Source organism: Podarcis vaucheri, assembly GCF_965113315.1.
Source record: "Podarcis vaucheri genome assembly, chromosome: 6".
Lineage (NCBI taxonomy): Eukaryota > Metazoa > Chordata > Lepidosauria > Squamata > Lacertidae > Podarcis > Podarcis vaucheri.
The window spans coordinates 14,466,633-14,493,381 of NC_138764.1; the positions used below are offsets into that span (position 1 = coordinate 14,466,633).

At 47.0% G+C, this 26,749-nt stretch overlaps 1 protein-coding gene and 1 long non-coding RNA gene across 3 annotated transcripts in view; one reads left to right on the top strand and one right to left on the bottom strand.

Moving 5' to 3' along the window:
- LOC309533918 overlaps positions 1-26,749 on the top strand; it is a 69,805-nt gene that overhangs the window by 37,960 nt on the left and 5,096 nt on the right. The gene's annotated exons all lie outside the window — the stretch shown is intronic.
- The window catches only part of LOC309533839 (carboxyl-terminal PDZ ligand of neuronal nitric oxide synthase protein-like), a 72,463-nt gene that overhangs the window by 32,624 nt on the left and 13,090 nt on the right, over positions 1-26,749 (bottom strand). For both annotated transcript variants that reach the window (XM_082225474.1, XM_082225476.1), the window contains exon 2: positions 11,166-11,237. In XM_082225474.1, coding sequence (XP_082081600.1) covers positions 11,166-11,237 — 72 coding nt within the window. The remainder of the gene's footprint in view (positions 1-11,165; positions 11,238-26,749) is intronic.

The window sequence follows — 26,749 nt, forward strand, 5'->3', positions numbered from 1 at the left end:
TTGGTTTAAGAACGGACTTCCGAAACGGATTAAGTTAGTAAAACGAGGTACCACTGTTGTTTCATTCAGGATCCTGAGACAACCTCCGGAGGTACGATAAGGGGGAGTCAGAGGTGACCCCTGAAAGATTTTAAGACTTCAGTATGTTCTCTGCATGAAGATCTCAGATTGTGTGACGGAGCCTCTATGCACCTTCAGGTCAAGAGTGAAATCCGAGCCTTTGATGGAAAATTATTGCACAAGCAGCTTTAAAATAACTGTTTTATACAGGAGAATAAAGCAAGGATTGTTTTCGCACATGATTCACAGCTGCTGAGAAAGACCTGCTGAAGACTAAGGGCTCATCCACACAGCCTTTCTAGCCACAGCCTCATGCTTCTCCAGTCCATGTTTTAACACTAGTTGTTGTTTTTTTGCCCCAGTGCTTTCTTCAGGAAAACCTGACATTTACCACTGAATTGGAGCAATTTGAGTTGTCCGCAGATTGCAATTTGTTCCAATTCCGCAGTAAAGAGCAGTATTTTAAAGGGAGAGCACTGGGGCAAAAAGGAAGGAAGGAAGGACTCAAACACAGACCTAGAAAGCCCTTGCCCTTTGCCCAGAGCTGTGCAGAGTGAAGGTTAGTGTGGTTGAGCCCTGAGTAGGCTCCGTCACTGATGAGGAGAGGGTCCTTGCTTAGCAATAGGAAACCTTTTTTCCTTGGTGTACATCAGTCCATAAAGAAGGCTGATTGCCGAAGAATTGATGCTTTTGAATTATGGTGCTGAAGGAGACTCTTGAGAGTCCCATGGACTACAAGAAGATCAAACCTCTCCATTCTTAATGAAATCAGAGTGCTCACTGGAAGGACAGATCCTGAAGCTGAGGCTCCAATACTTTGGCTACCTCATGAGAAGAGACGACTCCCTGGAAAAGACCCTGATTTTGGGAAAGATGGAGGGCCCAAGGAGAAGGGGACAACAGAGGACAAGATGGTTGGACAGTGTTTTCGAAGCTACCAGCATGAGTTTGACCAAACTGCGGGAGGCAGTGGAAGACAGGAGTGCCTGGCGTGCTCTGGTCCAGGGGGTCACGAAGAGTCGGACACGACTAAACGACTAAACAACAACAATATCAGTTCTTAAGGAACAGCAATACTGCAGATGAGACGCAGATTATTTCACGCTGTCAGAACCATGACAGAAGATGGTGCCAAGGAAGGACGTGTGAATCAGTCAAGATACCCAGGTGTTGGGAAGGTCCAGACACACAGTATGAAGTCAGGGGCGAGACATTCCTATCAGGAAACGTAAGGGCCATTGCAATAGCTGGAGGTAGCGCCTCCATTGGTGATGGAAGCATCGTCCAACCATGACAGCTCTTTCTTTAACCAGAACAGAAGTATGAAAAGCCAGACAGCAGTACAGACTGAGAATTATTCTCCCCACTGCATTTCTGCACTTTGGACCAAGTAGAGCAAATTATTTAATCAACGGTGGACGTGGTTGAGTTGGCTGCTTGCTTCTTATATTTGTAATGCCAGCTTCGCAAACTGCATAGCTTTTGTTTTATCTCAGGTTTATTTTGCATTGCATTTCATTCTCACGGGCTCACCCAAATGCTCAAGTAGATCTTCATTTTCTTTATTAGTTACAGATCTGTACCATTTGTAAAAACCATCCAAACCACAAGGCAAACTCTTAAACGTTGTATCTCATCTTTAATAAAAATGTCAATGCCTCCTGGTTAAATCCTGGGTCGGCAGTTCTGTTTTCTGGCTTGGTTAGCCACCGCCATGTCCTCAAGCCAGATACTGGCCTTAAGTGACCATTGGGCTGCTGAGAAGCACATTTACAAAGACTTGTCCGAGTGTAAAGGGTCTTGCGCCATGGGAAACTGCTTCATGTCATCTCCATGACCCTTATTTATCCAGACAATCGTTCCATGGGTCAGACTTGCTCCAGGAATTCTGCATTTGCAAACTGCCAAGAGAGGGGCATATACTGATCATTTCGGGGCAGGAACAGGGAATGGCAATGTGATAGAAAGCTGGATTTCCTTGTCAACAATGTCACAGAAGGACATAGGCCTGGTGCCAACATCAGATCATAGAATCAGGAAGATCCTGTTTTCAAAAGGTCACATGTGACAGAATTCATCAGTTTAATGCACACTGCTTCTACCTCTCAATAGTTTACACAAGCAAAACAAACCCATACACACATTCAGGGCGGTTATATAATATTCATATAAAATTTGGGCCAGGGGGAGTGGATGGGAGTCCCCCAACCTCTCCAAACTGACCTTTGTCTTTAGCATCTCCTTTATTTTCCACAGAGGCTATTTTAAAAAAGCAGAAACTCTACCCTTTTGCCGTCCAAAATCAGGCTGTGGGGGAAGACAGGGGCCCTAAGTCAAGTTCTCAGAACATCTAAGAGCCACAAAGTGGGAGCAATGAGCAAAGGGAGCCATGCTGACCCATAAGGGGGGCAGAAATAATCCACAGTAGCATAATACCTTTTATTGCTGTTGTTGTTTGCTTGTTTAGTCGTGTCCGGCTCTTCGTGACCCCATGGACCAGAGCACGCCAGGCACGAACCAGAGCAGCGCACGGAAACACTGTTTACCTTCCCGCCGGAGTGGTACCTATTTATCTACTTGCACTTTGATGTGCTTTCGAACTGCTAGGTGGGCAGAAGCAGGGACCGAGCAAGGGGAACTCACCCCGTTGCGGGGATTCGAACCGCCGACCTTCTGATCGGCAAGTCCTAGGCTCTGTGGTTTAACCCACAGTGCCACCCGCGTCCCTTGGGATAGGACAGACAAAAGATAAAACGGGCCGCTCAGGAATAAACTATGCCATTCCTCGAGACCTTTCCCCAAGATCAGTTTTCACCGAGTGAGTGGGTAATCTTCCAGCCTCTTTACTGAACACTTTTGGGATGTGAAACCATGTGAATCTCTCCACAGAGAATGCATCTATTATAGACGGTGGCTTGTGGAGAACAGCCAAGATGCCCACAGGGTTTCGTACCTAACCTAGGTTTGTGCGGCTTAAAAAGGCCATCAAAATGCAAGGCACTGCAGATTTCCTCAGCCTATTTCTGATTTCTTTTTCCCTCGTGAGAAACGTGGGTAGCCGATTACTCCATCACTTTAGGCCCATGGTCGGATCTTTGCCAGCCTTACCCGCCTGGGAGAGCAAAGTACAGTGGTACCCCGCAAGACGAACGCCTCGCAAGACGGAAAACCCGCTAGATGAAAGGGTTTTCCGTTTTGGAGGCGCTTCGCAAAACGAATTTCCCTATGGGCTTGCTTCGCAAGACGAAAGCCCATAGGGAAATCTCCGGGGACCTCTTTTAAATGCTAGCGGTGGGGAGCAAAGCCTTCCCCCCCCCCTCCGGCCTTCAGAAGAGGTCCAGGAAGGCTGGCGGGGGCCGAAAGGCTTTGCTCCCCAGTGCCAGCATTTTAAAAGCAGTCCGGGATAGGAGGGAAGCGCTTCCTGCTATCCCGGACGGCTTTTGAAGGCAGGAGAGTCTCCGCCAGCAGCGGCAGCGCTGCCGCTGCCAACGGAGAGATCCGCGAAGCCTGGGCGCGCTGCGCGCAGGCTTCGACATGCCGGCAAGTCTCCGCCAGCAGCGGCAGCGCTGCCGCTGCTGGCGGAGAGATCCGCGAAGCCTGGGCGCGCTGCGCGCAGGCTTCGGCATGCCGGCAAGTCTCCGCCAGCAGCGGCAGCGCTGCCGCTGCTGGCGGAGAGATCCGCGAAGCCTGGGCGCGCTGCGTGCAGGCTTCGGCATGCCGGCAAGTCTCCGCCAGCAGCGGCAGCTCTGCCGCTGTTGGCGGAGAGATCCGCGAAGCCTGGGCGCGCTGCGCGCAGGCTTCGGCATGCCGGCAAGTCTCCGCCAGCAGCGGCAGCGCTGCCGCTGTTGGCGGAGAGATCCGCGAAGCCTGGGCGCGCTGCGCGCAGGCTTCGGCATGCCGGCAAGTCTCCGCCAGCAGCGGCAGCGCTGCCGCTGCCAACGGAGAGATCCGCGAAGCCTGGGCGCGCTGCGCGCAGGCTTCGAGATGCCAGCAAGTCTCCGCCAGCAGCGGCAGCGCTGCCGCTGTTGGCGGAGAGATCCGCAAAGCCTGGGCGCGCTGCGCGCAGGCTTCGGCATGCCGGCAAGTCTCCGCCAGCAGCGGCAGCGCTGCCGCTGCTGGCGGAGAGATCCGCGAAGCCTGGGCGCGCTGCGCGCAGGCTTCGGCATGCCGGCAAGTCTCCGCCAGCAGCGGCAGCGCTGCCGCTGTTGGCGGAGAGATCCGCGAAGCCTGGGCGCGCTGCGCGCAGGCTTCGGCATGCCGGCAAGTCTCCGCCAGCAGCGGCAGCGCTGCCGCTGCTGGCGGACAGATCCGCGAAGCCTGGGCGCGCTGCGCGCAGGCTTCGGCATGCCGGCAAGTCTCCGCCAGCAGCGGCAGCGCTGCCGCTGCTGGCGGAGAGATCCGCGAAGCCTGGGCGCGCTGCGCGCAGGCTTCTGCATGCCGGCAAGTCTCCGCCAGCAGCGGCAGCGCTGCCGCTGCTGGCGGATAGGTCCGGGAAGCCTGGGCTGGACAGCTTTTGAAGGCAGGCGGGGGGAGCAAAGACTTTCGCCCCCGCCAGCCTTCAGAAGAGGTCCAGGACCTCTTCTGAAGGCTGGCGGGGGGCAAAAGTCTTTGTCCCCCCTGCCTGCCTTCCCAGGGGCTTTTAAATCGCCCCGACAGCGGAGAAGTCCTCCGCTGTCCGGGGCGATTTTAAAATGCCGCCCGCCAGCATTTTAAGATCGCCCCGGACAGCGGAGAAGTCCTCCGCTGTCCCAGGGTTTTTTAAAATGCTGGGGTGGGAAGAAAAGCCCTTGTCCCCCCCCCCCCAGCCTTCAGAGGAGGTCCGGGGACAGACTGTCCCCGGACCTGGTCTGAAGTCGGTTTCCCTAGGAACGCATTAATTGATTTTCAATGCATTCCTATGGGAAACCGTGCATCGCAAGACGAAAAACTCGCAAGAAGAAAAAACTTGTGGAACGAATTAATTTCGTCTTGCGAGGCACCACTGTAGAGAGGCTGGCCAAGCATTAGGGCATTTGTTCCCGTCAGGAGTATTTGGGGCGGGGGTAGGGTGACAAACAGCTCGCCATCTTTCCATATTTCCCAAGGAGAAGGTCCCTCATCAGTTCTAGATCACATGCGCCCTCAAAGAAAGAAAAGGGAAAAGTTCACTGGGAGCATGAGGAGAGGGCAGGAACCAGTGAAGGCAGTGAAGGTCTTGTGTGAGTGCCTGGAGGCGGTTGGAGGATGGATGGCGGCTAATGGATTGAGGTTGAATCCTGACAAGACAGAAGTACTGTTCTTGGGGGACAGGGGGCAGGCTGGTGTGGAGGACTCCCTGGTCCTGAATGGGGTAACTGTGTCCCTGAAAGACCAGGTGCGCAGCCTGGGAGTCATTTTGGACTCACAGCTGTCCATGGAGGCGCAGGTTAATTCTGTGTCCAGGGCAGCTGCTTACCAGTTCCACCTGGTACGCTGGCTGAGACCCTACCTGCCTGCAGATTGTCTTGCCAGAGTGGTGCATGATCTGGTTATTTCCCGCTTGGACTACTGTAATGTGCTGTACATGGGGCTACCTTTGAAGGTGACCCGGAAACTACAACTAATCCAGAATTCAGCAGCTGGACTGGTGACTGGGAGCGGCTGCTGAGACCATATGACACCTGTCCTAAAAGACCTACATTGGCTCCCAGTATGTTTCCGAGCACAATTCAAAGTGTTGGTACTGACCTTTAAAGCCTTAGATGGCCTCGGCCCAGTATACTTGAAGAAGCGTCTCCGTCCCCATCGTTCTGCCTGGACACTGAGGTCCAGCTCCGAGGGCCTTCTGGCGGTTCCCTCACTGCGAGAAGCAAAGCTACAGGGAACCAGACAGAGGGCCTTTTTGCTAGTGGTGCCCACCCTGTGGAACACCCTCCCATCAGATGTCAAGGAAATAAACAACTATCTGACATTTAGAAGACATCTGAAGGCAGCACTGTTTAGGGAAGGTTTTAATGTGTGACATTTTAATGTACAGTGGTACCTCGGGTTAAGAACTTAATTCGTTCTGGAGGTCCGTTCTTAACCTGAAACTGTTCTTAACCTGAAGCACCACTTTAGCTAATGGGGCCTCCCGCTGCCGGAGCACAATTTCTGTTCTCATCCTGAAGCAAAGTTCTTAACCCGAGGTACTATTTCTGGGTTAGTGGAGTCTGTAACCTGAGGCGTATGTAACCTGAGGTACCACTGTATTTTTAATCTTTGTTGGAAGCCGCCCAGAGGGGCTGGGGAAACACAGCCAGAGGAGCGGGGTACAAATAATAAATTATGATGATGATGATGATGACGATGATGATGATGATGTGCTGCTGGGAATAATGCCTTGGACGTGCCATCTGGCCGCACACACCAAGTGCGTCTTTAAAATCACCGTACAGTGCTAGTGAAAACACACAAGGGGCTCCCTCCATACAATCAGGAACCCTGGGCCAAGTGCGCTTCTCCTTATGGGAAGACAGATATTTATACAGTTATTCCCGTTTGCACACACTTGCATGTTGCTGTCGCATTTAACTCTTTGAGGCGGGTCCGGTTCTTTCTTTCTTTTTTTAAGCATTCTAATCTGAAATTTGTAGTTGTGTAGGATTGGACGAACTGAATTGGACGGTTTGCGATAATGACCAAGAATTACACGTTAAACTTTAAATTTACAAAACAAAAATAAAAATTGAGAAGCTAGACTAAAAGTCGCATTGGCGTAAGCGAACTGGATTTCCCGACACTGTTTTGATAGAACATGGGGGGTGGGTTTCCGCAAATTAAACTCTAGTCGGTCCGGAAAATATATTAAAACTCAGCACATTCTATCCAGCCTCTTGCCTGCAGATTAGGAAAGGCCTAAGGTGAAAAATGACCACATGCAACAGCCATTCCAGGCATTCCTGACAAAAGCCAGAGGCTACCACACTCCTCCGAAGGGGGCTGCAATTCTTTACCATGGGAGGAGAGAGAAACAAGAAGCGGCCAGGAAGGGGGGGGGGGTCGGTGGCATATCGGAGAGCAAATCCATGGAAGGAGAAAACTGGGAAGGTCTCCAACCATCACTTGACCCCCCCTCCCAGGGGAAAGATGTGCCACCAGAACCCGGGTTTTCTTCTGGAGATCTCTCCGCAAAGAAGGCTCTCCTGAATGGCCCTGGACTGCAGGCAGCCAATGGCGGAACAAACTCTTGCGCCACAGCCACGAAGGGCTCCTCTTTTATTATTATTATTACAGTGGTACCTCGGGTTAAGTACTTAATTCGTTCCGGAGGTCCGTTCTTAACCTGGAACTGTTCTTAACTTGAAGCATCACTTTAGCTAATGGGGCCTCCTGCTGCCACCACCGTGTGATTTCTGTTGTCATCCTGAAGCAAAGTTCTTAACCCAAGGTACTATTTCTGGGTTAACGGAGTCTGTAACCTCAAGTGTATGCAACCTGAAGCGTATGTAACCCGAGGTACCACTGTATTATTATTATTAATAATATTTATTATTATTATTATTATTATTATTATTATTATTATTATTATTATTAGGCTTCCCCCGTATTTCCTTATTGATTTATTAAACAAATTCTATACCCTGTTGGTTTTTACCTCTTATATAGCTGCGACAGTTTAGTCAAAACCTGCCAATGAGTCCAAATCTTTATACTGTCTTTTTATAAATAGTCATACCTCGGGTTACAGCCGCTTCAAGTTGCGTTTTTTCGGGTTACACACCTGCTGAAACCCGGAATTACCGGAACGGGTTACTTCCGGGTTTCGGTGGTCATGCGTGCGCAGTAGCACTAAATCACGCTTTGCGCATGCCCAGAAGTGCCGAATTGCAACCCGTGCGAGTGCAGAAGCACTGCTGTGGGTTGCGAACGTGCATCGCGCACGGATCACGTTCGCAACCCGAGCGTCCATTATAGTTTATAAATGGTTCTCACTCCTTTTTGAAATTGAGGTTGTCTCTCTCATGAATCCAACCCCTCTTTAAAGAGTAAGTCTCAAAAATCCATGAAAATGCTAGCGTCACTTACACCCCCACCCCACCCCGCTGACCATAATAAGGGTCAGTTGATAAAACACTAAAAAAATTACCACCAATCATGGCAGCATCAACCGGTCCTAACATAAGCACATCTATTAGGCAAGGGACGCGGGTGGCGCTGCAGGTTAAACCACGGAGCCTAGGGCTTGCCAATCAGAAGGTCGGTGGTTTGAATCCCCACAATGGGGTGAGCTCCCGTTGTTAGGTCCCTGCTCCTGCCCACCTAGCAGTTCGAAAGCACGTCAAAATGCAAGTAGATAAATAGGTACCAATCCAGCGGGAAGGTAAACGGTGTTTCCGTGCGCTGCTCTGGTTCGCCAGAAGGGGCTTAGTCATGCTGGCCACATGACCCGGAAGCTGTCTGCGGACAAACGCCGGCTCCTCAGCCAGTAAAGCGAGATGAGCGCCGCAACCCCAGAGTCAGCCATGACTGGACCTAATGGTCAGGGGTCCCTTTACCTATTACGCAAAGCGAAAAAATCCGAAGCAGCTATACTGACCTAGGGCTCTGACACACTCCCCCCCCCAAAAAAAACCAGGTCCTATTCTGCATTTTAAACGCTTCTTAGCTAAGTGCTTGGAAATTGTACACCTCGCCAGGGTTTCTCTCGTTCTTCGGCTTCAACACAAGGCAACTGCTGCTCCACCACACCTTTGCCTGGGTCATGTTGGCCTTGCGATTCCCGGAAAAGCTAGGCTGCCCCCCCCCAAGACGTCTGGCAGGCAGCTCCCTCCCTCCTTGTCTGCTAAGCTTGAGATGGAATCCAGAGCGGCAGATTAAGGCTGGAATGTGAGGAATTCCCATTACTCTGCTTTCCCTCCCTTCATTAGCACACGGCTGGGCGAGGGAACAGAGGTTGGAGACCTCTGGGACGAGTCTGCCCAGGTCAGCGGCAAGGAATTTCCTGTTCTTGTGCTCATCGCTGTTCAGAAACGGAGAGCAGCGAAGAAGCGCTGGTCCTCCTGGGGCAAATTCAACAGGCTCTTGCACGCTGCAGAATGTCCTACAAAGAACTATCTGCTGTCACGGGAGGTTCTCGTCCACCATGTTTTTTTGCCTTCCCAAATAAGGCACATCGTAACTAAGGTGATGGCGAACTACCGTCTGTATAGGATGAAGCAATGTTTGAGAGCAGGATAACAAATCAGAAAAAGCAAGTGTGGATGAGCGAAATACGTTCTTTATTATCTGTATGCAAGGAATCCGCTCAAACACACACATTGTTTAAGCATAACTGAAAAGAGACAAATTCAGTAACAGGAATGGTCTTGGATAGCCAACAATGCACTCTCTCTCTCTTTTTAATTTTTTTCCATCACCATCTACCACCCCTCACCCCACCTTTGTGTTAGACTTCCAATCTACCAGTTGCAATTTCTTCCCACTTCTATTACTTTCATTCACTCACCTTTAACCTAATTTCATACTTCTTTTTCTATTACACATTGTTATCCATCTTATTTAGTATTTCAGTATTTGAAACGGAACTTGTTTATTCTAATAGGAGTTCTGGTTTTTCGATATGGTTTTGCAAGTATCTTTTAAACACCTTCCAGTCCCTGTCTATCTTCTCTTTTGAGATCTTTCCAATTTCTCCCATTGTTTTGGATATATTGTAGTACTCCAATAATTTGGCAAGCCACTCTATTTTTGTCGGTACAATAGCACTTTTCCAATTTTTCGCAATCAATAGCCTTGCAGCTACAGTTGCATATAAATATAAGGTATTGTCTTCTTCATTTAGGCTTCCTGGTACTATTCCCAATAGAAAACCTTCTGATGTTTTCCTAAATGAGTATCTGAACATTTTTTTCATTTCGTTATATATTGTTTCCCAAAATTGTTTGATGTTTAAACAATTCCACCATATATGTATCATAGCCAACAATGCACTCTCAACTCTGCTGACCACAAATTTGAAATAAAACTTCTTCAAATAATCAACTTTGGGTATTTCAATATACGGGGGAATTTCTCATGACAGGTCAGATGCTGGTTGGAGATGTTCTTCTACGGAAGATTTTCTATCCATCTTTTTGATCTACCTTACTACAGTGGTACCTTGATTGTCGATTGGCTTGACTCCTGAACAAATCGACTCCCGAACACTGCAAACCTGGAAGTAAGTCTTCCAGTTTGCAATGTTTTTCGGAAGCCAAATGTCTGTCGTGGCTTCTGCAGCTTCTGATTGGCCAATCCTGCAGCCAATCGGAAGCCACGCCTTGGTTTTTGAACAGGTTAAGTTTGACAACCAAGGTACCACTGTATTCAAAGTTTCTAGAATGAGTTTACCGATGAAATCCACCGTATTGCATGTTATCAGCTAATACAGAATCCAGAAACATTCAGTGAGGGGGGAGAGGGAGAGGCAGGGCAGGCAAAGTAATTGTTTCCAGCCCTCAGGCCAGAAATGGTTAGCACTCAGGTGAGGATACAACTGAACTGAACCCACAATCTTTCTTCTGCAGCTGCCTTCCTGGGTTGAATTTTACACTGCAAGCTTTCTGGGGCAGGAACCCTTCCTCCTCCTGTTATTATTACTTCCTAAAGAACTAGGTGCACCGGTAGTGCTATAAGAATTCATGTTGCTAAAATTACCGTATTTTTTGCTCTATAAGACTCACTTTTTCCCTCCTAAAAAGTAAGGGGAAATGTGTGTGCATCTTATGGAGCGAATGCAGGCTGCGCAGCTATCCCAGAAGCCAGAACAGCAAGAGGGATTGCTGCTTTCACTGCGCAGCGATCCCTCTTGCTGTTCTGGCTTCTGAGATTCAGAATATTTTTTTTCTTGTTTTCCTCCTCCAAAAACTAGGTGCGTCTTGTGGTCTGGTGCGTCTTATAGAGCGCAAAATACGGTACTATCAGCAGAAACAGAGCATGAGCCACTGCCGTTGAGGAAGGGAGCGTGTTTACCCACTTACAAGGGGCTTAATAAGAATCGCAGAATTCCCGCGTTACCTCTCCCGACCATCTAGAATTAAGATATCTCTCTCTTGTTCACACGAATCTTGTTCGGATACAGCAGACATGCATTAGCGTGCTGGAATCAAAGCATCGGCACCACTTACCCTGATGCGCCTCATGGCCGTGACAATCTCCACCCTGCTGTTTGGCCGGGGTACATCTAGACTGCCAATATACTAGAAGGAAAAGAGAGAAGAGTTAGGCAACACCAAGGCAATAGTCAAACTTTCCTTCAGAACCAGCCTTCTGGGCAGCTGCTTCCCACACTGAGCTGCTCTCCTGCTCCTCTCTGCACCCAGGTTATTATAGGGTACCACGCCCTGCATCTTACTGAGAATGTGTTCAAAAAGCCACCTTCTAGCGGTTGCATTTTCAGTGCTTCCTAAATCTCTCCCCCCCCAACACACACTGTTCACATCTGCATGGCTTCATTTGCTTCTGTTCTGTATGCATCGAGGGGGCCTTGTTGGGCTGAGAGGGTCTTTACCCTGCGTTAGGGACGCGGGTGGCGCTGTGGTCTAAACTACGGAGCCTCTTGGGCTTGCTGACTGGAAAGTCGGCAGTTCGATTCCCCGTGACTGGGTGAGCTCCCGTTGCTCCATCCCAGCTCCTGCCAACCTAACAGTTTGAAAGCACACCAGTGCAAGCAGATAAATAGGCATCGCGGCAGCGGGAAGGTAAACGGCGTTTCTGCGCGCTCTGGTTTCCATAACGGTGTCCCATTGCTCCAGAAGCAGTTTAGTTATGCTGGAAAGCTGTCTGTGGACAAACGCCAGTTCCCTCAGCCTGAAAGCGAGATGAGCATCGCAACCCCATAGCCGCCTTTGACTAGACTTAACCGTACAGGGGTCATTTACCTTTTTTTAGGGGGTTCATACCCTGGCTAGATACCAAGTCGGAACAGCTTAATAATTCCAATCAGTGTTAATCTGGTTTGAGAAAGAACATATCAAACAGGAATATCGTATAACGATGCATGACATACATATGTGTTTTGTATTGAAAATCCAGCTCTGGAAGCAGGATGAGTGCACTACAATCAGGAGTGTGAGCACAGTCTAAGGAAAGTTATGCACGATCTCAAGGGTGCAGCTGATTTTAGACTTTGGGCTTAATGGTCTTATGGGTGTGTGGGTGTGTCCCTTTTGATGGCTCTGTGAGTAAGGCTTCAGTAGCGCACAAGACAACATCTTAAAAAGCAGAGACATCACCTTACCAACAAAGGTCCATATAGTAAAAGCTATGGTTTTCCCAGTAGTGATATATGGAAGTGAGAGCTGGACCAAGGCTGATTGCCGAAGAATTGATGCTTTTGAATTATGGTGCTGGAGGAGACTCTTGAGAGTCCCATGGACTGCAAGAAGATCAAACCTATCCATTCTGAAGGAAATCAGCCCTGAGTGCTCACTGGAAGGACAGATCGTGAAGCTGAGGCTCCAATACTTTGGCCACCTCATGAGAAGAGAAGACTCCCTGGAAAAGACCCTGATGTTGGGAAAGATGGAGGGCCCAAGGAGAAGGGGATGACAGAGGACGAGATGGTTGGACAGTATTCTCGAAGCTACCAGCATGAGTCTGACCAAACTGCGGAAGGCAGTGGAAGACAGGAGTGCCTGGTGTGCTCTGGTCCATGGGGTCACAAAGTGTCGGACACGACTAAACGACTGAACAACAACAGCACACAATTAACATTTCTCTTTTCTGCTGCACTGCCGTTCCATGCTTTACAACTGCTTCCACTTGCTTGGCATTTCGGAACAAAAATAAAATAAAAATAAAGTTTGCCAACCCTGATAAGAACAAACACTTTTGAGTACACGTAGCTTTGGATTTAATCTCACTGAAATCGCAGCATCTTTACGATTACAGGGAAACAAATGGAGCTTGCGTCTGCCTGCCCTGATGCCAAACACGCTTGCTTGGGATTAAGCACACTGCTGCAGAAAGGGATAATATCTTTTAAACTTTTTAAAAAACAATAAAACAAGCATTTTATTATGCTGTCTCTTGGCTCTAAGATTTTTGGGGGCGGGGAGGGGGAACAGAAAGGAAGCTGAGGTGACCAGCACAAGTCCTGCTGGCCCAGCCGCTGACATGCCGTCTTTTTGCCAATGTCTCCTCCAGCTACCACTCAATGGGTGGTCATCCGAAGGCCCCCTGGGCTGCGGGTACCGGGACTATGGGGTTGCGGCGCTCATCTCGCTTTCAGGCCGAGGGAGCTGGCGTTTGTCCACAGCTTTCCGGGTCATGTGGCCAGCAGGACTAAACAGCTTCTGGAGCAACGGGACACCGTGACGGAAACCAGAGCGCACGGAAACACCGTTTACCTTCCCACCGCAGTGGTACCTATTTATCTACTTGCACCGCTGTGCTTTCAAACTGCTAGGTTGGCAGGAGCTGGGACAGAGCAACGGGAGCTCACTCCATCACGGGGATTCGAACCGCCGACCTTCCGACCGGCAAGCCCAAGAGGCTCAGTGGTTTAGACCACAGCGCCACCGGTGTCCCTTCATAGGGAGAATGTAAGTGTGATGAAAAAAGGGCTCTAGATTCAGAGGGAAGCCATTTCCTGAAGCATTATATCTTGAGGAGCGGTCACAAGGCCTGCAGCTTTCAGATGCATTCTTCCTCACACAGGTCCATCGGCTGAAAGATCTACCAGCCCACTCACTGTGATAAAAACAGCCCCCCTCCACCATCTGCCTGTAAGGATTTGAGAGACACAGACAGATAAAGCACAGCGAATCCCATGCCAGATTTTCTGGGAAACTCCATTCAGAGATAGAACCACTTTGCAAAATTGCTCTCTGCAAGTCAAAATCTTGCAAGTGGGATTATCTCACAGAGCAAACCCCCCCCCCCTTGCAGTAAATGGTCGACCACCTTAGACAGGACTAACGTTCAAACTAAAGGAGGAAAGCCCGGGCTTGAAAATACCTATTAACCATGTTTCGAATTTGACGTTTTAAGCGTATAGTTTTTATTGATTTTACCTTTTTTTATAATACAGTGGTATCTCGGGTTAAGTACTTAATTTGTTCCGGAGGCCCGTTCTTAACCTGAATCTGTTCTTAACCTGAAGCACCACTTTAGCTAATGGGGCCTCCTGCTGCCGCTGCACGATTTCTGTTCTCATCCTGAAGCAAAGTTCTTAATCCAAGGTACTATTTCTGGGTTAGCGGAGTCTGTAACCTGAAGCGCCTGTAACCTGAAGGGTATGTAACCCGAGGTACCACTGTACTAAGTCTTTTTGCGCAAGCAGAAATTGTTCTGCTTGCACCATTCTTTAGCTGAAGGCTGCCCAAAGATACAACCGTTGGCCAACTTCAGAGCTATGTTGGTTGGGGGCTAGGAGAGTAGTATGGCAGGAACTATGAAAGATACTATCTAAACTTGGTTTTAGCATACAGAACCAGGTGGCAAGAAGGGCTGTATTTTGGTTTGCCTCTCTGATGTCTTGGCAAACTCCAGAAACTCAATGATTTTGATGATGTTGGCAGTTCACAGAGGGCAAACAAGTCTTGGTCCTCAGACTAAGGGATGGGGCGTTCTCATTCTTCCAATGCTACAATGCCAGGAAATGCACAACATTTAATTCCTCTGAGCAGGCGTGAAACTTTCTACTACAGGATGGTATTTCATCAAAGCTATCCCACTGGGGGGGGGGGAATGTTCAGTTTCTAGGATCTGGTTGATCCATAGCTGTCAACTTACAGATTTGAAAATAAGGGAGCAGCAGCCTCAAAAATAAGGGATTTTCCAAGCACAGGTATGTTCAACTTCAGAGCCCCTTCGAGCCAAAGGCAGAAAGCCCAGCCAGCAGCCAAACGAAGCCTCAAGCGGTGGTTCCCACAGCGCAGCAACCCGGCAAAGGGGATACAGCAAGGAAAACCACCATCACCTCTCCGCTGGGAAGCGCTGAGCAAAGGCGAGTCCCCAGGCAACGCAGCCGATTTGATCGGCACAAGGCATGCAAGCTCCACCCCCCAGTCGTTCTTAGACTCCTTATTGGGTGAGCAACGCAGCCAAGCAACACAGTTGGAGCCTCCCTCCTCCCTGGCCGGCAGGGAGGGAGGGAGAGGAGCTGCTTCCTTTGAAACCCGGGAAATTTAAGGGACATCATCAATAAGGGACAGCAGCAGGACACGGCGCTAGGATAAGGGACTTTCCCGCCAAATAAGGGACAGTTGACAGCTATGGGTTGATTTGAATGTTTTGGGGTTTTTAAAAATCGTTTTTATTTGATTTTACAAAATATCAATTTATAACAAAACCAAATACATATCCATATAGAGAGATTTCTCTGAATTTTGAGACTTCCCCCAATCCCCTCCTTGGTTCCTACTGTCAACGTTTTCAACTACATATTATTTCATAATTTATATTTTGTATCTATCCATATTATACATAGGATTTGTTACATTACAAGTGAGATTAAAACCCTGCTAATCAGGGTAGATTTGATTTAAATCAAATCGATTTAAATCACTATTTAAATCACTAGTCAGTAAGACTTGATTTAAATCTTTTTTTTTTTTTACAGAAAGACTCATTCTTGCTGGTATAATCTTAATATTTACAACCAGATGAAGGTTTCATTTTTGGAATAAAAAATTTTCAGAGCAGCTTTTACAGTTATATAAAAAATTACTGATTTGGTTATACTATTAGAAATACATAGATAATTATTAAATTATTGTGAGGTTTACTAAGTTAACTGTTTATATACGGACAACTTTTCTGCTGAACTTTATTGGAAGGAGAAAAATAATCATTTCCTTAATAACAATTTAAACAATTTATTTAACTAAAGCAGTAACATTATAGCATATGTATCCATGTTTGTTAACTGATGTGGTTAAACTTTTTTTAGAAAAACAACAACAAACAACTTAGACTGAATTTTAGCACACATGAAAAACTAACAAATCCTTATTTCCTGATGAATAGCCTTTGGACTATAATGTAACCTAAATAGAAAACTATCTTTAGAAAGATTTTTCCTCAAAAAGCATTTTATTTTAAAAATTATTTAAATCAAAAAAATATGATTTAAAAAAAAAATCATTGGTTTTTATCCACCCTGCTGCTAATGTTTTCATTTGTTTACAGTGGTCTGCTAAACAAATTGTAAAAAATTTGGCGTAGTCTAACAGCTTGATTTCATTTGATTTAAATGTTGATGCTGCAGCACAACAGGAAGACGACAAGTCATGACACCCAAGAGCTTAACGTGAGAACCCTAGTTTAGTTTCTTAAAAGTGAGTAGTGGCTTCCTTGCTTCTGCTGAAGAATTCCTCTCACCATCCTAAAGGTAAAGGTAAAGGGACCCCTGACCATTAGGTCCAGTTGTGACCGACTCTGGGGTTGCTGTGCTCATCTCGCTTTATTGGCCAAGGGAGCCAGCGTACAGTTTCCGGGTCATGTGGCCAGCATGACTAAGCCGCTTCTGGCGAACCAGAGCAGCGCATGGAAACACCGTTTACCTTCCCGCCGGAGCGGCACCTATTTATCTACTTGCACTGTGATGTGCTTTCAAACTGCTAGGTTGGCAGGAGCAGGGACAGAGCAACAGGAGCTCACCCCATTGGGGGATTTGAACCGCCGACCTTCTGATTGGCAAGTCCTAGGCTCTGTGGTTTAACCCACAGCGCCACCCTACAAAACAGCAAATCCCACACCTCAGAACTGCAATGAACCAGAAGACCATCTGCTCCCATGTAAACCTGCCATGAATTAAGATCTTCACCAGGGACTTCTCTGTGGTGGCACCTAAGTTGTGCCATTCCTGACCCAGACAAATTTGCCCTATCCTATACCCATTGGTTTAGGAGTAAGCCTCACTGAACTCAATAGGACTCATTTCTCAGAAGCATGCACAGGACTGTTCTGTGAAATAAGTACAATAAAATTGGGAGTATATTCAGATTTAGTAGCTGCAACTTTCCCAAACGTATCTCAAACAAACAGGGAGGTCTTCTTTTCGGGGAAGGGGCTAAGGAACTGCATGTAAATATTGTAAATATTGTGAACAATGTTCAAAGGCCGGTAATAAAATACTGAAGCACCGTTCCACTTGCAGGACATCCTTAGCTGAGCTTTCAAAAGGGGGGAGAGATCTATAAATCCAGCTAGTTTATATCCAGATGGCCTCATTTTGCTGCAAAGGGTCTCTTTTACTAATCAAGTCCCCCCCTATTAATTTTCTAGCTATCTCCTGGGAAAGTTCCATTCAGGATTCAGGAAGGTCTGCTTCACACACACACAAAGGTTTCTGGCATTCTGGCCTCACATCTCACAAAAATATAACCCTGTTAGTCAAACCATCTGCCTTTAATTGCAAACTTTCTGTGCACATTCCATTTCCCTTAGTTTAAAAACAGTTATCTCTCTCTCTCTGCCTCTCTTATCGCTGTTGTATACCTGTCTTTTTTTCTCCCAGAGAGCTCTAATAGCAGTTTCAAGCGTTTATTGGAGTGGTTTAGATTAGGGAAACAACATGGGAAAATCCGCGACCAGAAAGAAGAAGAACATCAAGAAGAGTGGAATAAATTTAAAGACTACTCGAATAAATATTGTAATATTAAAGATATGTAACCACTTGAAAGAAACAATTAGGACTAGGATTAAAATGGAATTAAATTAATAAATAAGAAAATGTACGAAAGGAAAGCTATGTAATATGATTAGGACTGTGATATGGTCTTTTGAAACACTGACATTGGAAACTGCTACATATACCGGTAATTACTAAGAAATTCGGATGGAAGAGATTCGAGGAAGTCAAATACTATGTTTATGAAGATGGATGGTACTTAATTTTAATTAATTAAGTGGTAATATGTTGTATGTATCATTTTTCTTTTTTCTCTTTTTCTTTTCTATTTTTGTTTGTCTTTATTACTGTCAATCTTTTCTTTTTTGCTATGTTTATCTACTGAAAATAATAAATATTATGGGGGGGGGGAGTTTATGTCCTACTGCTCATCCCAACTTTGTTCCCCCAAGTCATGTTAAGCAGCTTCAGGTAGTGCTTTGAAAACAGAAGCAAAAGCAAAAACACCAGCGATCCTGATCATTGAACAAGTAGTCCATGTGACGCGAAGTATGGCTCTGGTAGAGAAGATAAAAGTCCCTACCAGAAAAGAATGGCAGATTAAGTTGATGGATTATACCAAAAATGGCAAAAATGGCCAGAAGAATCAGAAATCCCCTACAGCACCTGGCTCCCACCTGGACCACAGGGTTGACCTCTGCTCACTAACCACGCCCCCAACAGGTGAATGGGGGAAAGTGTCGCTGAAAGCATTAAGATAAATTCAACAGTGTAAACAAGCTTTGATGGATGCAATAATGGAATGCTAAATGGTATAGGTCAGGGGTCTGCAACCTTTAAGACAAAAAGAGCCACTTGGACCCGTTTCCGAAAAAACAACAACAACTGGGAGCCGCAAAAACATTGCAACATTTAAAACAAATATAACACTGCATATATTGTTTCTTGCCTTAATGCTATATATACAGGATCGTGCAGTCAGCTGTCAATCCCAAGAAAAAAGGACAAATTAATAGCTAATTAAAATATTTAATTTACAACCAGGTAACCAGGTTAATGGGACTTTTGCTCCTGAACCTCAGTGCTCAGTGTCTGCACATCAGGGCTGTAAGACGTCACCTTCATTTTCACACAGGCTTGCAAGCTGTCATCTGTGAGGCGTGATCGGTGTTTGTTTTTAATATAGTTCATGTTGGAGAAGACCTGCTCACATACATATGTGGAAGAGACCACAAGGGCCATCGAGTCCAACCCCCTGCCAAGCAGGAAACACCATCAGAGCACTCCTGAAATATGGTTGTCAAGCCTCTGCTTAAAGACCTCCAAAGAAGGAGACTCCACCACACTCCTTGGCAGCAATTCACCAAACTTTCACCAAACTTTCCCCTGCTTAAGTTTAAAAAGGGGCTTCAATCAACTAAAAAGGGGCTTCAGGCAACTAACTCCACGTGGAATTCCACGCGACCGCGACTGCATAATCAATGCCACAAAATGCCAAAGAAAATTAACCAGGGCCCCAGTGAACCATAAATCATAATCAGTGCCTGATGTAAATAATAATTAATAATGAGGGCCCAATGTCATCCTCGTCATTATAAAAATAATCCCTCTCTTCGCGCCGCCCAGCCTCCCAAGAAAAAAACCCCACTTCAAACGGTCACAAAGCACAAATTCCACGCGACCGCGACTTGCTATGCTCAATAATCAATGCTCCAAAATGCCATAGAAAATTAATCAGGGCCCCAGTGTACCATAAATCATAATCAGTGCCTGATGTAAATAATAATTAATAATGAGGCATTCGTCATTATAAAAATACCTTTTTTGACACTTTTTATTATTTCTTTGTTTGCCCCCTCAGAATTACTCCTCCTCATAGAAATAAACATTAAATTAACAAGTTACCTTTTTTTGAGTGTGTGTTCTTCACTCCCCTTCAAAACAGTGACCAGTGTATATGCCCCATTTTCAATGCAGCCTGCTTACAAAGGCGGGACGACAAAGACCAGCAATAAGCTGTTGCATAACGTTCTCCAAGGAAAGTGTTAGCTATTCACCAAACTTTCACCTGCTTAAGTTTAAAAAGGGGCTTCAGGCAACTAAAAAGGGGCTTCAGGCAACTAACTCCCACGTGGAATTGCCTATAGTAAGATGGCGGCCGCCTCAGAAGACCACATGGGCAGATAAGATGGCTGCTGGGACGATCCGGTTACCCAGCAACAGCACAGCTGATTCCGACGCTTTTGAAAGCAGCCGGCAAAGCAAGCGTTGGAGCGCCGAAGGCACCTCACCCCCACAAGGAGAATGCTGCGCATGTGACCAAATAGCGAGGAGTTACTTTGCTAGAGACAAGCCCCGATGCTACCACAAGCCTCCCTCTCTTCGCGCCGCCCAGCCTCCCAAGAAAAAAACCCCACCTCAAACAGTCACAAAGCACAAATTCCACGCGACCGTGACTTGATCCGCCCACAACCTGATCCGCCAGGCGCGCCGAGTCCTCCCCAGGAAAGGTAAAATGGGGCGATGAGCTTGCGTAGCGCGCTGGGCTCCCAGCAGCGAATTGACTTGGATAGGCAGCAAGCAATCCAAACGGAGAGGTTTTTGGCGCGATCAAGGTGCCCCCAGTAGATAAGGGAGTGATCCAATCATAAGCGGCTTTTTGCGTGTTTCCGCCCAGAAAATGCGCCTCCTCCCCTCGCCTCCTCCCCTCGCCTCCGCCCCGGAGCCGCAGCAAAGGCTTTAAAGAGCCGCATGCGGCTCTGGAGCCGCAGGTTGCCGACCCCCGGTATAGGTAAAGGTAAAGGGACCCCTGACCATTAGGTCCAGTCGTGGCCAACTTTGGGGTTGCGGCGCTCATCTCGCTTTATTGGCCGAGGGAGCCGACGTCCAGCTTCCGGGTCATGTGGCCAGCATGACTAAGCCGCTTCTGGCAAACCAGAGCAGCACACGGAAATGCCGTTTACCTTCCCGCCGGAGTGGTACCTATTTATCTACTTGCACTTTGACGTGCTTTTGAACTGCTAGGTGGGCAGGAGCAGGGACCGAGCAACGGGAGCTCAACCCGTCACGGGGATTCAAACCGCCGACCTTCTGATTGGCAAGTCCTAGGCTCTGTGGTTTAACCCACAGCACCACCCGCGTCCCGGTGCTAAATGGTATAGTTTTTATAAAATACAGTGGACCCTCCGGATACAAACTTATTTCATTCTGGGGGTGCGTTCGCACCCTGAAAATTAAGTAAATAGAGGTGGGCTTCTGCGCGCGCACGTGGCACGACTGAACGCTTCTGCGCATGCACGCAGCGTGATTGAGTGTTTCTGCGCATGCGGTGAAACCCGGAATTACAGTGGTACCTCGGGATGCGAACGGGATCTGTTCCAGAGCCCCGTTCGCATCCTGAACAGAATGTAAGATGCGCTTCGTTACTTCTGGGTCACCGCGGAGCGCAACCCGAAAATACTTATCCTGAAGCGTATTTATCCTGAGGTATGACTGTATACACAGGACACAGGTAGCACTGTGGGTTAAACCACAGAGCCTAGGGCTTGCCGATCAGAAGGTTGACAGTTCAAATCCCCGCGACGGGGTGAGCTCCCGTTGCCCAGTCCCTGCTCCTGCCAACCTAGCAGTTCGAAAGCACATCAAAGTGCAAATAGATAAATAGGTACCGCTCCGGCGGGAAGGTAAACGGTGTTTCCGTGCACTGCTCTGGTTCGCCAGAAGCGGCTTAGTCATGCTGGCCACATGACCCGGAAGCTGTATGCCGGCTCCCTTGGCCAATAAAGCGAGATGAGCGCTGCAACCCCAGAGTCGGCCACAACTGGACCTAATGGTCCGGGGTCCCTTTACCTTTACCTATGACTGTATAGACTTCCGGGTTTGCCGTGGCCGTAACCCGAAGATTCCGTACCGAGAGGATACGTAAGTAGAGGAACGACCGTATGCAGGGATTTATGTTATGTAAAATGAACCATTTACCATGTCCCAGGAAAGGATAAGCAGCAAGAGATTCACACTGTAAGACATCAGATTGAGGCTATATACCCGAAAAAACAACTGGGAAGTGGAACTAGTTGCTCAGCAAAATCGTAGTGTCCCCTCTCGTGGAGGTTAAGTTTTGGGGATTAGTTTGGAGATCAAGATACGTTGCAGTTACAGGAATTTCTACTATCTAAGTTACCCATTACCTTTAAAGTCCTCATATCTCTTCACCAGATGCTATGGCTCTTGTCCACGGGTAGGCAAACTAAGGCCCAGGGGCCGGATCCGGCCCAATTGCTTTCTAAATCCGGCCCATGGACGGTCTGGGAATCAGCGTGTTTTTACATGAGTAGAATGTGTCCTTTTATTTAAAATGCATCTCTGGGTTATTTGTGGGACATAGGAATTTGTTCATATATTTTTTTTCAAAATATGGCCTGAGGGCCTGAGGGACAGTGGACCGGCCCCCTGCTGAAAAAGTTTGCTGACCCCTGCTCTTGTCTTTAGGTGAGAGACTGAAACTGAAACATGATTTACTCTGGGTCAGGGATGCCAGGAGATTCCAAATAAAAAGGAAAATGAAGTGGGAACTGCCACGGTTCACGTGTTCGTCTGTGCTCAGAAGGGAAACTGCTGCCTCCTTCCATCCCCATTCAGAGTAAACTCACTGAAATGAGTTGGGTTACGTTACTACAACTCTAAGTGCCTAAGCAAGTTGGGCAGAGAGGACCAAAATGGAAGATATGCTCAGCCTCAGTAAGCTCAAGACATCACTAGCCCTAGAGCTGATCCTCTTGGATGAAATGCTTTTAATCAGCTAAAAAGGTCCCTGATTAAATCAGGCGGCAGAATTCTAATACACGTATATTGAATTTGTTGTTTTTAATGCAAATACGGACAAAAAGTGCAGATGGCAAGCACCGTTCTAAAAGAGGCTTCCGTGGGGTGAGGGATTTTGGGTATAATATACAATTTACAGCATGGGAGAAGTTACGGAAGTGGGATTTAAAATTCACAGCATGTTACACGCAGCAAGAGAATAATATGAAAATGATGTACCGTTGGTATTTAACTCCCAGTAAATTAGCAAAAATGTATAAAACAGGGTCAAATGTATGCTGGAAATGTCAGGAAAAAGAAGGCACATTTTATCATATGTAGTGGAAATGTAAGGTAGTAAAAGAATTTTGGGAAATGATATATAATAAATTGGAAAAAAATGTTTAAAATACCTTTTTCTAAAAAAAAATAATCTGAAGCCTTTCATTTCAGAACCCTAGGTGCCAAAATCCCAAGAGAGCAGAAAAGACCTTATATGTATGTGACCACAGCTGCACGGATGTTACTGGCCCAGAGATGGAAAGAAGATAAAGTCCTACCAGAGTAGAATGGCAGATCAAGTTAATGGATTATGTCAAAACGGCAAAAATGACCAGAAGAATCAGATATCAGGAAGACCACAATTTGAATAAGGAATGGGGGAAATTTAAAACTTATCTTAAAAACCATTGTAAACAGCTAAAACCATTAGTAGGATTGGAATGGCACTTGTAGTTTAATGGTGAATTTTGGATACAATGGAGAGATAAAAGATTTTGGATTGTTATAAAAGATGCAGGAGGAAATGACTAAGAATAGGACCCAGAAAGGGGAGCAAGGAAGTCCAGAAGATTCTTTGGAATCTTGTCTTTATGTTGTATGTTGGGTATGTGATGATGATGATGATGATGATGATGATGATGATGATAATAATTTATTTATTTATACCCCGCTCATCTGGCTGAGTTTCCCCAGCCACTCTGGGCAGCTGCCAATCAAATGTTAAAAACAGTACAGCATTAAATATTAGAAACTTCCCTGAACAGGGCTGCCTTCAGATGTCTTTTAAAGATAGGATAGCTGCTTATTTCCTTCACATCCGAAGGGAGGGTGTTCCACAGGGCAGGCGCCACTACTGAGAAGGCCCTCTGTCTGGTTCCCTGTAACCTCACGCCTCGCAATGAGGGAACCGCCAGAAGGCCCTTGGCGCTGGACCTCAGCGTCCGGGCAGAACGATGGGGGTGGAGACGCTCCTTCAGGTATACAGGACCGAGGCCGTTTAGGGCTTTAAAGGTCAGCACCAACACTTTGAATTGTGCTCGGAAACGTACTGGGAGCCAATGCAGATCTCTCAGGACCGGTGTTATGTGGTCCCGGCGGCCACTCCCAGTCACCAGTCTAGCTGCCGCATTCTGGATTAATTGCAGTTTCCGGGTCACCTTCAAAGGTAGAGCGCATTGCAGTAGTCCAATTTACTTTCTTGTAAATTGTACAACTTTAATCTGAAAGACCAACCAACCAACCGAATGAATGAATGAATGGAAAAGCCTCTAAAAGACTCTGCCTCCCACAACACAAGTGGCCATCACCTGAACAAGACAGGAAGCTGCCTTATTTTTGAGTCAGGCCACAGCTCCACCTGGCTCAGTGCTTCCTGCTCGGACTGGCAGCGACTCTTCTATTCATCAGGCATCTGGAGATGTCAGGGGTTAAGAACAGGGTCCACTTCATGCAAAACAGGTGGTCTGCCACAAACCTCTGCAAACCACCAAAGTACCGTATTTTTCGCTCTTTAAGACGCAACAGTTTTTGGAGGAGGAAAACAAGAAAAAATATATTCTGAATCTCAGAAGCCAGAACAGCAAGAGGGATCTCTGCGCAGTGAAAGCAGCAATCCCTCTTGCTGTTCTGGCTTCTGGGATAGCTGCGCAGCCTGCATTCGCTCCATAAGACGCACACACATTTCCCCTTACTTTTTAGGAGGGAAAAAGTAAGTCTTGTAGAGCAAAAAAATGCGGTATTTAAAAAATACTGCGAATTTAAATGGGTCGATTACTCGATGGAGAATCAATCAAATAAAATCTCCTTAACCGAGTTACAGCTCTTGTGGGCACCAGCGCAGGAATAAAATAAAGGGAAGGGAACTGAACAAATTGTTCCTATTTGTACTTCCCCCGCAAATATCTGATTACTTTCAACACTCCCAATTGCAATGCAATTTAAAATCTGCGGGTTTTAGGGCGGAAACGGAGTACAAAGAATGTTAACAAGCTAATGAAGTCCTGAACAAATTAGAGATTAAGTCCTCTTTTCCCTTTTCCTTTAGCATTCATTAGTCAGGTTTCAGAAGGAAAATTCCAAACCTGACAAGATTTGTGGGAAATGGCATTTTGCCTCCGAAAACAGCAAACGGTCACTGGGGGGGAATGAACCGTATGAAAGATTCCTGCACAGAACAATGGTACTAGAAGCAAATTCGCATCACTGTAGAATTAAGGCATCTATGGCCTTTTAAAAGCGGGGTGGGGGAGACAGTGTTTGTTACTGTGTTATGTGTGTTTGTGTTTTTATGTTGTGTACCACCTGTGGTCCTCAGATGAAGGAGAGTAAAGTGGTACCTCTGGTTGTGGGCAGGATCCGTTCCGGAACGCCGGTCAGATCCTGAGGTTTTCACAACAGGAGGTGCCTGTTCTGTGCATGCGACAAAACCCGGAAAAATACCGTATTTTTCGCCCTATAGGGCGCACCGGCCCATAGGGGACACCTAGTTTTTTTTTTGGGGGGGGAATAAAGAAAAAAAAATTTCCCCCCCAGGCGTGGGGCTGGGGCGGGGGAAGCCCGAGTTTCCCCCGACCCCAGCCCCCAGAACAGGCTGCTATCCGCAAGCCTGGGGAGCCCGGCGCGACTTCCCGCGGGGCTCCCAAGGCTTGTGGAGAGCTTCCTGAAGCCTGGAGAGCGAGAGGGGTCGGTGCGCACCGACCCCTCTCACTCTCCAGGCTTCAGCGAAAGCCTGCATTCACCCCACAGGACGCACACACATTTCCCCTTCATTTTTGGAGGGGGGAAAGTGCGTCCTATAGGGCGAAAAATACGGTACTTCCAGGTTTGCTGCGTGCGTATCCTGAAGGATATGTAACCAGAGGTGCTCGTAAGTAGAGGTACCACTGTATAGAAAATAGAAAGATAGATGATACAGTGGTACCTCACAAGACGAATGCCTCGCAAGACAAAAAACTCGCTAGACGAAAGGGTTTTTTGTTTTTTGAGCTGCTTCGCAAGACGATTTTCCCTATGGGCTTGCTTCGCAAGACGGAAACGTCTTGGAAGTTTGTTTCCTTTTTCTTAACACCGTTAATACAGTTGCGACTTGACTTCGAGGAGCAACTCATAGCACACAGTGTGGTAGCCTTTTTTGAGGTTTTTAAAGACTTTGGTATTTTTGAAGCTTTTCCAAAACTTTCCCGACACCGTGTTTCGCAAGACGAAAAAAATCGCAAGGCGACAAAACTCGCGGAACGAATTAATTTTGTCTTGCAAGGCACCACTGTAAATAGAAAAGACTGCTTTCTCCTAAGGCTCTCTTGGACTACTGAGGCAAAGCTTTCCTACTGGAAACAGAATTAAAACAGGTTTTTTTAATGCAGAGTGCAAAGTACCTGCTAGAAATGTAATACTTCTCAAGTAGATCCAATACCTATATTCTGGAACTGCCAGAATACGCTTCAGGTTACATACACTTCGAGTTACAGATTCCGCTAACCCAGAAATAGTGCTTCAGGTTAAGAACTTTGCTTCAGGATGAGAACAGAAATCATGTGGCGGCGGCGCGGCAGCAGCAGCGGGAGGCCCCATTAGCTAAAGTGGTGCTTCAGGTTAAGAACAGTTTCACGTTAAGAACGGACCTCTGGAACGAATTAAGTACTTAACCTGAGGTACCACTGTAAAGAACTGGCAAAAGCTTCCCTACATTGCTGATACCATTGCTGGATGAGAAAGACTCAGAATGAATGAATTCTAATTTGCAACAAGCACCTCTCTCTCTCTCTCTCTCTCTCTCTCTCTTTCTGTCCTTATCCCAAACTCTCCAGGTTGGATGTCCGTCTGGCTGCTCCTCCATATAGGAAGGAAGGACTCATTCATGAATGGGAGCCCGTTTATCCTGTGGCACTGAGGAAGCCAGCTCTTTTCCATCCCCCAGGTTCTGAATCACACAAGCAGAGGTGATGTGGTCGAGATGTGGAGCAGAAGCACATGACCGAAGGGGACATTTTAAAAAAAGGAACAGTAGTGTGTACAATCAGAAGGATGCGGGAACAGAAGCTAGCCAGCGAA